General features: G+C 38.3%; 1 protein-coding gene across 3 annotated transcripts in view; it reads left to right on the forward strand.

Annotated features, from left to right (window-relative positions):
- PDE11A (phosphodiesterase 11A) overlaps positions 1-12,315 on the forward strand; it is a 136,411-nt gene that overhangs the window by 48,317 nt on the left and 75,779 nt on the right. For all 3 annotated transcript variants that reach the window (XM_084522984.1, XM_084522986.1, XM_084522985.1), the window contains exons 3-4: positions 8,458-8,547; positions 11,263-11,403. In XM_084522984.1, coding sequence (XP_084379110.1) covers positions 8,458-8,547; positions 11,263-11,403 — 231 coding nt within the window. The remainder of the gene's footprint in view (positions 1-8,457; positions 8,548-11,262; positions 11,404-12,315) is intronic.

Below are 12,315 nucleotides of genomic sequence, written 5' to 3' on the forward strand. Positions count from 1 at the left end.
CCTGCCAGCTTGCAAAACCAATAGATGGAAACACTAGACCTGACAAAGAAACAATGGCTGTGTTGATTGTAACTGAACTGTGTGTCATCACACAGACATGGTGCATACCTCCACCATCCAGACTTGGTGGAGACTCTGAAGCCCTCGTAGTGAGGCATCTCCGTGGCTTTCAACTTGCCCGTAATATAGAAGTATACCAGCTTACTGGTTTGATCATATTAGGTTAGCTTCACAGTTCTCATTTGGGCTGCTTGCAGGATGACTTTTTTCCCTGCTTTCAAGCTTGATGTGCTTTGCTGAACCCCCAGGACTAAGTGCTGCATGCCAGGCATAAGGCTTACAGGTGCTTATGCTGTGACTGATGCTCCTTGTGGCAATGCTTTTTTCTTTGCCACCCCCTACTCTTCCTCACTTCGTTCATGTTTCATTTTAATCCTTCATATCTCATTTTAATAGAACCAATATTTTTGCTTGTCCAACTCTTCTCATTCCCTTTTCCCTGCTTTTCCTGCTGCAAATCCTGACTGATTTCACATGTTAAATAACTGAGTGTTAACCTGAAGTGTTTGCTGGGACAGGGCTTGTTATTGGGCATCACTCACAGAGTGTGAGTCAAACAGGGAAAAGCTTCCAATGCAGATAGAAGGATCTCTGCATGTATGAGACCATGGGATTTAATCCTAGATTAGTAGCCATTTTACATTAAATTTGGAGGGGGGAAGGGTGGGAGGAAATTCTAGTCTAGAAGAAATGCTGTCATATTTCAGATTTATCTGGATTAAAACAGTATTTGAAATGAGCTACTCTAGAAATTTGCCCTACAATTTATTATCCCTTCCACTTTATACCAAATGCTAAATTCACTGCAATGTTAAAGTTAAGACAGAATAACTCAGTGTGGCTTGTTTAGATTTTTTGAACTTCATCTCCTGCTGGTGGTGGCAGGTATGAATAATGTTTAGCTGCAAAATGACTGGGGCAAGAAACCTCCAGATATCTGCCAGAAAAATGAAATAAGATTAGTAGGTGTGTATAGTTCTGACTGTATAAACAGCCTTACAAGGGTCTTACTGTAAATCAAATTAGATGTGTTCAAACATCTGTGGTGCATAGGGGGAGAGAGAGGAGATGGGGTTTGTGCTGTAGGGCCTCAATAATGGCTGGAAAGGGGCAGGGGCTGAGGCTGAACCAGTCCATGCTGCGCTTATGCCCTCTCCTGCCCCTTGGTCCTGTGTGCAACACTCTCCCAGCACCATGGCTTGTGAGGACAGTGACCTACATAGGAGTCAGGTTTTTAAAACTGCAATAAGTCTGTTCCTGCAGGCGATGCGCGTTGTAATCTGTCTGGTGACGCAGTTATCTCATTTGAATGTGTGCCAGTAATTATATGAGGCAGCCAAGCACAGAGTCAGGGCTGAAGAAATGCTCCTGTGCTCCTTTTCAGGCTGTTTACAGCAATCAAAAGCTTCCACAGTTAGCCAGCTTTATAGGACAGAGACACAGTCATCTGTTTGTGAATATTAGGACATTTTTATGGCACCATGTAAATAACCACAGGTAAAATTAAAAATAATAATAATAAAAAATAAGCCCAGGGCAATAGAAAATTGCTCCAGCCTCTGTTGGTTCACTGATGTGAACTCATTCCTGAGTTGGTATGCGCCATAATTCATGGGATGTCTCTATCTAGGGGATGTCTCTACTGAGCAATGGTTCTGTCCATGCTTGGAGTGGAAAAATAATTTTGGAAAACATTTCTGGGAACTGCAAATCTAGGTGATGATCACATTTTATCAGAGGTTTGGACAGCTGGCAGAAGGTGATGGAGTTTGGATGAGTGCTTGTGCTTAATGATTTTGCAATTTATTTTGGTTTCTCATTTTCTGATTTATTTAAAATATTTCATTTGCTGAACCTATTTTTAATACTTCAGGAAGTGTTTCAAGGGGCAGCTGGCTTCCCTGGCTTGTTTTTAAGTATGTTCATAAAACACTTTAACTTTAAGCTATTGTAAAAATATTTGCTTTATGAAGATTTTTTTTTTTCTCTTTCTAGGAAGCCTGTACTACCTCGCTTCCTGGACAGAATTACCAAGCAAACTGTATAAAAAGAAGTGACTGTTGCGGCCCCTAAAGACAACAGTTGAACCAGACAAGTGTTTGCTGAGGGTATATCCTGAAGTTTGTGCCAGATTAGGCACTCCAGTCTTCCTGAGAGACATCTTACCTCCATCAGACATCCAAACTGTTGTCTTTTGTGACCACAGGCAAGGGGATGCTTGGAGCATGTTGGAAGCCATGAGTTAGCCTATATCCATCAGATAGTTGTGGCACTGAGTGCTCTCAGAGAATGCTTAGTGCAGGGAAAACCTCATGTGCAGGAGGCAGGGTAAATGTCACTGCACTTAGCTGAAGCTGAGTTCAGGGCTTCTTTCCAGCCAGCAGCATGAAGCTAGCATTTTACCTCTGCAGTGTGCTGCCATTGCAGCACTGGCTCTTTTTCACGATTAGCAAATAACTTTCTGCATTGCAGGTCTGCATGCGTGCAGCTAGCTTTGTTGTCTACACCATTAGATGTCATTTAAAAAAAAAAAAAAAAAAAAAGGCAAAACACATGGAGATCTGCAGATACGAAAGCTGCATCCCTATATAGGGTAAGAAAAATAATTCATGTTATTTCATACTGCTTTGTGGTTGATGTGGAGCTTGTATTATTTGAGAGAGGAAAACAACACTGAGGTTAGGAAATTAAAGACCTTATATACCTTTTGTGAGGTGAAAATTGCAAAACTTCAGCTATTTCTAATGAGACACTCAATTCTAGAAAATAGGCTTTTTTTGAACTTTGAAAGTAGGAGCCAGCAGTGGGGTTTTCATGGGCAGAAGAAAGAGAAGGGTTTGCAGGTTCTGTGAAGCACCGTTGTCCCCAGGCTGTGTGATGAGGAGAATGTTGGTGTCACCTGTGGCCAGGCATTGTCAGAAAGAGCTTGATCAGAGGTCTGGTACTGCCTGTTTCTCATGATAAAAAGGTTTATAGCATGTATAAATTACTATGAGACTCAAGCCCAGATCACTAGAGAAACTCTTCTTTTTTAGCAGTTAAGAGGAACATTGTTAGGCATCTCTTATAACCCATGTTCTGACTATGTCCCAGTATCTATGAAAAGGCAAGTGAGTGCTATATCCCAAGACGCTGGGATGCTCTAGTATAGGTGTCCCAACACTGCAGCCAGGTATAGAACTGTTGGTCTATAAAATTGTGCTTATGAACAGAGGAACCATATGGAAGGCTGCCCTCTGAAATTTTGAAGGACTGTTGTGCTTCATCTGGACTTCAGAACTGATGTCATACAAACCAATGAAACAAGGGCAGGTTTATTTGTAGCTTTCGTGTCCTAGCAGTTAATACAGTGGAATTTGGGAATGCTTAGTACTTCTAAATATGAAGCTACAGCTTCAGTGCTTATCTGCAGATTTAAAGGTCTAACTTTGCTCATAACAGTTGGAAAAATTTGGAGGTGTGTGGAGGTGATAAAGCAATGAGAATCTATCCTTTTGCAGGAAGGAAAAAGTAACAGTGGGCAGGACAGCCATTCGATATCACTGCTTTAGTTTTGCAGAAAAGATGCATCATCATCAGACCTCAGCTGAAAATTAAGTGAGTGCATATTGCAGCTTCTAGTACTTATCCTGTTCATTCCTTTGGTATATGTGTTTTGGTACTCCTAATATAAAATAATTCCATAACAAAATAGAATTCAGAAATGAAGAGGATGAAATATTGAATTGGTCCCTATCACTTCACCATTTTTCCATAGATGGTTTCCTCCCCTGATAAAATATGGAATACTTTGTATGTGAATACAGCTTTTTAGCTTTTGTATGCCATTCTGAATTTGAGGTGCCTGTAGTTGCTACCCGAGGATGCTGCACTTGTTGGACTGTTAGGTATGAGAAATGTGTCAGATTACCTGGACCCTGTATGCTCAAGTAATTCACAATATAATCTTGTTAACCTGCAATTATCTGAATGCGTTATAGCTGGCACCAGAACAAATGGTTGTCTCTTCCAGCATCTTAGTAGGTTCATTAGATTAGCTTATTATTCAGACTGAACATTATTTTAATAAAATATACTATTACAAATTTACTGATTTGTTTGTTAATATGCCTCAAGGTACTGTGATGAATCATTGCAACTAATCTTATTTGCCAAAATAAATGAACAAAGTATATCTAGTAAAGCTATATTTTTGATGTTTTCGTATTCTGCCTATTCTCTTTCTTAGCAATTTGCTTTGTTTAATAAATCTGCAGGCTTTTTTCCCTGTCATTAGTTCAAATTAGATATGGAAGAAAATCTCCTTTCAGGAACACTCTGTTTTCCTTCAAAAATATTTTTAAAAATCTCCTTTAGGCAAGGGAAGATAATTTTATGCCTTTTGGAAGGGTACGTCAGCTGTTTTTCCATGAATTTCACACACATATTGTGCATTGGTGTAATGAAAACATGCAGTGTACTCCAGCTTTGAACTGGGTGCCAGTGATGCCTTAAGTTCCAGCATCACGTAGGCTTCACCATGTAATAAAACAATTTGGTAGAACCTGTACAGACCTTGGCTGGTGGTAGAGGCAAGCCGGCCTGACTCGTCCAGTGCTGCAGGAAGAACAGCAGATGGGGAAGAAAACAGCTCCTTCTTGACAAGATCACCTCACTGAAACAAATGAAAATAAGCATGTGTTATCTGGGTCTGCTCCTGTGACGTGCTGAGTAACAGTGTATCTATGACGAGCCATAATCTCTGTCCTTTCTCTAAAATTTAGACTTCTGCCTAATTTATTTGCTATAATCAAAAATCAGTATTATATTACCAAACCATATCTGTGCTGGAGATTTAAGACATTAAAATATGGACTGTGTTTTTATGCTTATTATAAGTAAAATGCTTTTATTTAAGAAGCAATCGTAATAATCAGCAGGAATGGAAATAGAATTGCAGTGCATTACGATTCTGTATTGCAAAGTATTGGAGCACCAAAGGATCTGTAATTATATACCTGTAACTTAAAGGGTTATCTCCAGTTTATGGTGTTATATGCTATTTCCTTAACTCTTTCTTTGTGTTCCCCTCAGAGGAAAAACACTTGAAGGGAATCTGCACAACAATACCAGCTCATTATAATGTGTGGCTTGGTCAGAAATGAGCTGAGTATTGTTACTGCGTATATGATGAAGTGTCAACAGCTGTAACATCAGTAGGTTGAAGGTGCTTGTAAAGACATCCTTTCTCTTAAAACATGACAAAATAAACCAGAAAGCAGCATCAGGCACTGCAGACTTAATTTTGTAATTTGAAGTCAAAATGTGATAACTCCATTCAGTAATTTTTGATGAAAAAAATCTTATTTAAAATTCAGATACCATTAGCAATGTCTATTCTTTATTGGTACTATATTACAACTTGCCAAAGACTTTTTTACGTAGCAGTTGCCCTTACAGCTCAGAAAGTACGGAAGAGGAAAGACAGTAGGGCTTTGCTCTTACGCTTGCTCTTCTGTAAACAATGATAATTGATTTACGTCTTATTACAGATTACTACGGGATGGTTTCTCTATAACTTATGGTTGATTTTATCTATTTTTTTCTTAATACTTGTCGACATTTATTATTTTTTTTCTACTGATTATATTAAACAGCTTGGTATTTGATGTCTGTTTTAGTTGTGCTAAACCTTGCACAATTAGTTTGAGTGGTGGAAAAAAATGACGTAAGTCAGCTTTTTCTAGACCCTTGACATTTCATGAACCAGTGTTTTATTGATGTTGCTTCTGTATAGAAATTGGAATTTGTATTCTGGAGAGTGGTGTTTTTCAGTATTGAAAAACTGTATTTTCTTCTTGCTAAATAGATGTTCTTGCTAGCTGCTTCTGTGATGGCTGAAGGTTGATAAACTGCTTTCCATTGCCATGGTGTCATGTCATATTTGGGAAAATAGGTTCCAGCGTGGGACCAGTGAATACTAGTATTTACTTATTTTTATTAAGTAAAAATTGTATATAGCCTCACTATGATGTAAATAATTACTCCAATGTCAGATTTTTCTCAGTTAATTTTTTCTGCTCTACATACATCTTACTTGTCTGTGACATTTAGTATTATTGCAAAGGAATAATTACAAGGGAATACAGATAGGTTTTTGCTTCATTTTGGAAGTAAAATCTACAAATATGCAAAATTCTCTTAGAAGTTCTTAAACAATGATGAACCCCTCAGGGATTGTATTTCAGTCCTTGCTTTTCATTTCTTGTGCTCTTTCCTACAGGTCTGTTGTGATAGATGACCAGCTTAATTACTGCTGTTGCACAATGATAAGGTTTTGTCAAGTCTGAGGTGCCTCATTTTCCTTTAGAGGGAACCAAGGTGGAAGTGAACTAAAGTAAAGTGTTTGCAAACTAGCAGTATAGATGTGTTTGTGTGGATTCATGACATCTGCAGTTACTCTGACAAAATGGCAGCTGCAAAGGTGCAAAATTCAGAGGATTTGAAGATCCTTTTAGAGGACTCATCTTTACCCCAACACAAATGAACTAGTTCTGTAGCCTATGGAGTGTTTAAGGAAGGTGACGCAGAACAGCAATTGCTGCTGAGTGTTCTGGTTCTTCTGAGAGATTACAACTCTTAATTTTTTCCTCAAATAGTCTTAATAGTCCACTTTCCTGGGTTAGCAGTAATTTTCTAATGAAATGGAGTTCCAAAGACAAATGCCAGTTTCTCTTTGCCAGAATTTCTCACAGGAGAGGATTGCTTGCAGTGGATCTCCCAGCTGACAAAGACTGGAGAGAAGAATGGTTAGTTGCTGTAGCATTACTTTTTTTTTTTTTTTTTTACTTTTTTTTTTTTTTCAATTGGAAATGCTCTTTCACTTAGAAATCACACTTTGTTACCAAAAAGGAGAATACCATATACCTACCATGTGAAATTAATGACGGTGCTACAGAAATGATTACATATAGTTAGTTTAAAAATCACAGTGATATGCTTCAGTGCACCTCACTGGAACTATTTTCAGGTTATACACTCTATTTTCAATATTCACACAGTTCAGGATGGGAAGCCCACATATGACTTTTATGTCACTCCCTGTAGTGATGCTTCCTGCCAACCTGAGTTGTGCCCTGGTCCCTCCTCAGCCGTGCCTGGGTGTTTTGCAAGTAGAGGTATCTTTCAGAATAGGTCCAATGGAGCAAAGCCAAGTAACCCTTCTGAATCAGGCTCCCTTCCCTTGTTGGTGAAGTTTATTTCAGTGCTCATACTATTTTGTCCAAAGACATCAAGGTGGACTGAAGCTCTCTCTATCAACCTTTTCATATATTCCACTAACCATCTGGCGAACTTCTGTATCTCTTCAGGTATACAGAGGAGCTGACTCTGTAAAACACAGAACACTCCAATTCCTGCTGGCTTCACAAATGTTGAGACCATTCAGCACCCATAAAATCTACTTAATATCTCAGACCCAAGTTTGGAACTGCTTTGCAATGACACTGTGTTACAGGCTTGTTATCAGTATGTGGCTTAAAAAAATGTTATTATTGGACTTTGTTCCACTGTCATCCTTGTGAAAGTGCAGGTCTTAGAGCTATTCAAATATTTGACCAGAATGGTTTACTCATGTCAAACAGAACTAGCCTAAAGTATGGTCAGCTTGTGCCTCAATATTTTCCCAGTCCTTCTTGACTAGTCTCTCTTTCTTAATGGATGGTGATGTATTAAGCCCTAGCTTGCTCCCCTTAAAGGCTTAAATATGAAGGTTCTTGCAGGTCTAAGTCTTGTTATTTTTTTCATTCATTTTAATTTAACTTCCCTATCCTTTCTCTTCCCTTGTGTTTTCTCAAGCATATCTGTAACCCTTTCCCCAGCCCTTTTTCCCCCTCACTGAGAAGACAATCAGCTTTCTGACTAAGAGTTTTGGATGGATGTGTTATGTTCCACAGTGTTGGTATTCTGCAAAATCTGTGTCCTCTAGAAATCAGCAGGAATGTGACTCAAGCTGGCTGTTTTCAGTTTTTACCTACTTTAGATCTTAGAACAAAAGCAGTCCAGAAAAAAAATAAAGAATACTTCTGCTGTGGAAGCTGCTGTGCCTACAGTATTTTAATATAGTCTTTGGCAAACAATTGCTAGACTTGAGAATCTGCAATTTTCTAGATAAGTCATAGAGGAAACTCACTATTGGGACCTATGAAACCAAACACATTCATTCTTTACTTCCAATTGGTCTTTGTTCCATCCATTTTCTGTTCCTTGTCTATAATGATTTCACTTTTTTTTTTTTTTTAGTGTTCTGCTGAAGAGTGAGCGGGCCAAGACCTTCCTGGGAAATGCAACCTAAGTTTAGGTCTCTTTGCTAATAACATGTGTCTAATTGCAGTTGTTTTTAATTTCTTCTGATCCTAGGTGATGCAGATGTATCTCCCATTCTGCGGGATTGCCATATCTAATGCCCAGCTGTTTGCAGCTTCAAGGAAAGAGTACGACAGAAGCAGGGTGGGTAACAAAACATGTATTGGACCTTCTTTTGTTCCTTCAGATTCCAGTTACGCATATGCGTTTGCTAAATAGTTTTGACTATATTTTATTTCAAAAAATTGCATTTCCAACAGGTAGTGAACTTTACTGAGGCAGCAAACAGAGAACATGGGAGGGAAACACTCTTGTTGGTGGTTATTGTTTCCTGGTGTCAGTTTCTTGTTTTGTAGCACTGAGACAATTGTGCTGGTGACACAAGACAGTACAGTAGAAAGCTACCCTGGCAGCAATTCAAACTCTTGTAAAACTCCAGAAATAACCCTTTTGGTATGCTGGATTTGTAATATTCAGTTCATGTACAAATAATGTGGATGTATCCTTATAAAAGTGAGCAAGCAAGAAGACCTCTATGTGAAGGATTTTGACAGCATATGTCTGCATAGATATGTTACATTACTCATTGCTGATGCTATGCATGAGTTGAGGCAGGAGGCTCCGAAGAAGTGAAAATAATACTGAGCTCACATGCCAGTTGCTTCTTGGAGAGGCCTTTATTTTTTAAGAAACAAAGTTGTCATTTGGAGGTTTTGTCCTAATTGTTGAATTTCTTTCACATCACCTTTCCTGCAATGACAGATAATACTTTTGTGATTGTGGATTGTACCTCATCAAAGCTTCAATAGAAATACCATCTCTGGTGTTGAACTACTCTTGCTTCACAAATCTGGGGAAACTATAGTGGGGTGGGTCCTTATATCAAGTGCTAACATTTTCATATCCACGATTTTAGTACTTTCCACTACTCCGAAAACCAAAATTAGCCCTTTATAATAGTTTATAGATTTAAGGGTCATTAAGTATTTGAGCTTGCCTTCTGTCTGGGTCTGACTACAGATTACTATATTTTGGGGTGGAGACATGGAACAAACAGGAAAAAAAGCCTGTCTGCCAAAGTTTTTGTTTGTTTGTTTTTGCATTGTTTGATGTTCAAACAAAATAATTTTTTGATTACTTGAAGACTTAAAATTAGCTACAGATTCCCAGCATGCAGGGAACAATGACAGACTTTTGAAGAATTGGCATTTATTCTTCTAAAGGAGGCATTCAGCAGAAAAATATTATGGACATTCTCATTCTTCGTCAGAAAGTGGTAAATTCTGGTGGGTGGACACATTAGGAAATTGGATTAGAGATGTGAATTTTTGTTTCTTGTTGCTTTAGCTATGGGAGGAATAGCAAGTATTTGTTGCCATTTGACAAGTACACGGTAGCCTGTACTTGTGTTTTTAACTTGTTGTTGGTCTTCAGCTTTGGCTAGTCCGTGGTTGAAAATAGTTGAGTAAAACATGATAGATAGGCCCATAATTTGCTTCCCTTTCACCCTCCCGCCCCCATCAACCTGCGTACTGGTGGTGGCAATTTCCAGTGACTGTGATCAGCATTTTGATGACCACTGCACTTGGGAGAGCTAAGCCCACTAACATGGTTATGCTTACCTATATGGGTGTCCTTTAGTTTCAGTACCCTAAATCAGAATAAAAGGAAAAGTTTTGGACTTTAGCTGTGATTTAGCTCTGGCAGGCAACTAAGTACTACATAGCTGCTTGTTCTCTCTCCCCAGGTGGGATGAGGGAGAGAACTGGAAAGATAAAAGTTCAAGAACTCATGGGGTTGAGATGAAGACAATTTGCTAGGTAAAGCAAAAGATACACATAAGCAAAGCAAAACAAGGAATTCATTCACCACTTTCTATCGGCAGCCACATCCAGGGAAGCAGGACTCATCACATGTAACATTTGCTTGGGAAGATGACCACCATCACTCTGAATATGTCTCCCCTCCCATCCACGCCCCCTTCCCTCTTTGCCCCAGCTTTTATTGTTGAGCGTGTCACCATGTGGTATGGAATCTCTTTGGCCAGCCTGGATCAGCTGTCCTAGCCATATCCCCTCCCAAATTCTTATGTATCCCCAGCCTCCTCTCTGGCAAGGCAGCAAGAGAAGCAGGAAAATCCTTGGCTCTGTGTAAACACAGCTCTATAACAAGTAAAAACATTGGTGTTTTGTCACCAATATTTTCATCAAAAGTCCAAAACACAGCATTATGTGAGCCTCTAAAAAGAAAATAAACTCTATCCCAGACAAAACTATGAAAACTTACTTTGGTCTCATAATAAGAAAGAACATAGCCAATTATTTTTATAGGTAATGAAATGAGAAGATCTTCATTTTAAATCATCATATTTTACAGACAAAGTTGTTAGTGGTTAATTTGGGATCAGAGTGTTACTGGAATATAGAAGTCTTGATGTCATCTTTTCTCTCCAACTTTGAACATGCAGAATGGGAAATAAATGAACAAAATGAGTATAAATGCATCAGCAAATTCAATACAGCAAATCAAGTAACTCAATCCGTACTGCGTACTTGGAGAGTTGCATTACAGCCATTGTTTCATTTTTGGATCAAAATTGAATGGTTTGAAAGATTCTCACTGTTTGTTATGAGTGGTATTGTGCCCAGTGTTGAGCTTAGAAATGAATACTTGTTTTTCTCTTCAGATACCCTCATCCCTCCACTCAATGATTCTGTTGAAATGATCATTAAGAACTTTATGTGAAGGTTTCGTTGTATTACTTGTATTAAAATGAAGCCCAGAGATCAACTCCTTGTGATGCTCCATGTATCTATTTATTCTGCAACTAAAACAAAAGGTTTCTATCCGTATATATAGGCTTTGCTGGAAGTAGTGAATGACCTCTTCGAAGAACAGACTGACTTAGAGAAAATTGTCAAGAAAATTATGCATCGGGCCCAAACCCTACTGAAGTGTGAAAGATGCTCAGTATTACTTCTGGAAGATATTGAATCACCAGTAAGTATGTCTGCATGTTCTGAAGAAGGGTTAACGTATGAGTAGTGTAGCAGCTTTTTTTTCAGGGAAACTGAAAGGTACATTTATTTCTTTCAAGTTACCTAAAGGAGTTTAATGGAATGCCTGTAAGTTTTTGGTGGATCCAACTGTGGTGTGATCCAGCAGATAACCTATGATTTGCAGTTTTCTATGTCATGGAATTTGTCTGTACTGCAGAGCAGCTAGAACAGCTTAACTGAGAAGCAAGGTCTGCTCTGGTCTGCTTAAAAAAATAAAAACGACCTGATTTGTTATCTCTCTTTTATTTTTATTTTTTATTTTTATTTTATCTTATTTTATTTTATTGTTTGTAGTAGAAGAAAAGAGAAGCCTTGTCTGTAGATTCATTTACATTTACCTGGAATTTATCATCTTGATGTTTTCAGGCTAATGCCTCGTTAAATAGGTGGTATTTCCAAACAGTTTTAGAACTATACTTGTTCTTGTGATAAAAGAAAGCTTTTACATTGAGCAGGTGAAGTGAAAACATGACTTTCAACATTACTGAAGTATTCTTTTTTTTTTTCCAATTGCTCTTTCCAATTGATCAGGGAATAATTATTTTGTTGTACAGTTCTTAAGTTGAACAGATGGAGGTAAACTATATGAAAGTATATGTCAAGAGCTGGATTTCATGCATCATTTTGACACGGACTTTTGCTGGGACACTGTAGATACTGCTATTCGCAGGGTATGAGATCTTCTTTTAAGAATGTTTAACATTGCTATGGTTATTGCAACCAGTAGTAAAATAAGTGGCTGCCTTTATATTGGTAGCTCCGTTCCGTGTTTTGCAGCTATTCAGCACAATCTATCCTTCTTTCTACTGATTTGAGAAGTAGCTGACAGATAAAAATGTTTGTAATAGCATTT

This window comes from Aythya ferina, assembly GCF_964211825.1.
Source record: "Aythya ferina genome assembly, chromosome: 6".
Taxonomy (NCBI): domain Eukaryota; kingdom Metazoa; phylum Chordata; class Aves; order Anseriformes; family Anatidae; genus Aythya; species Aythya ferina.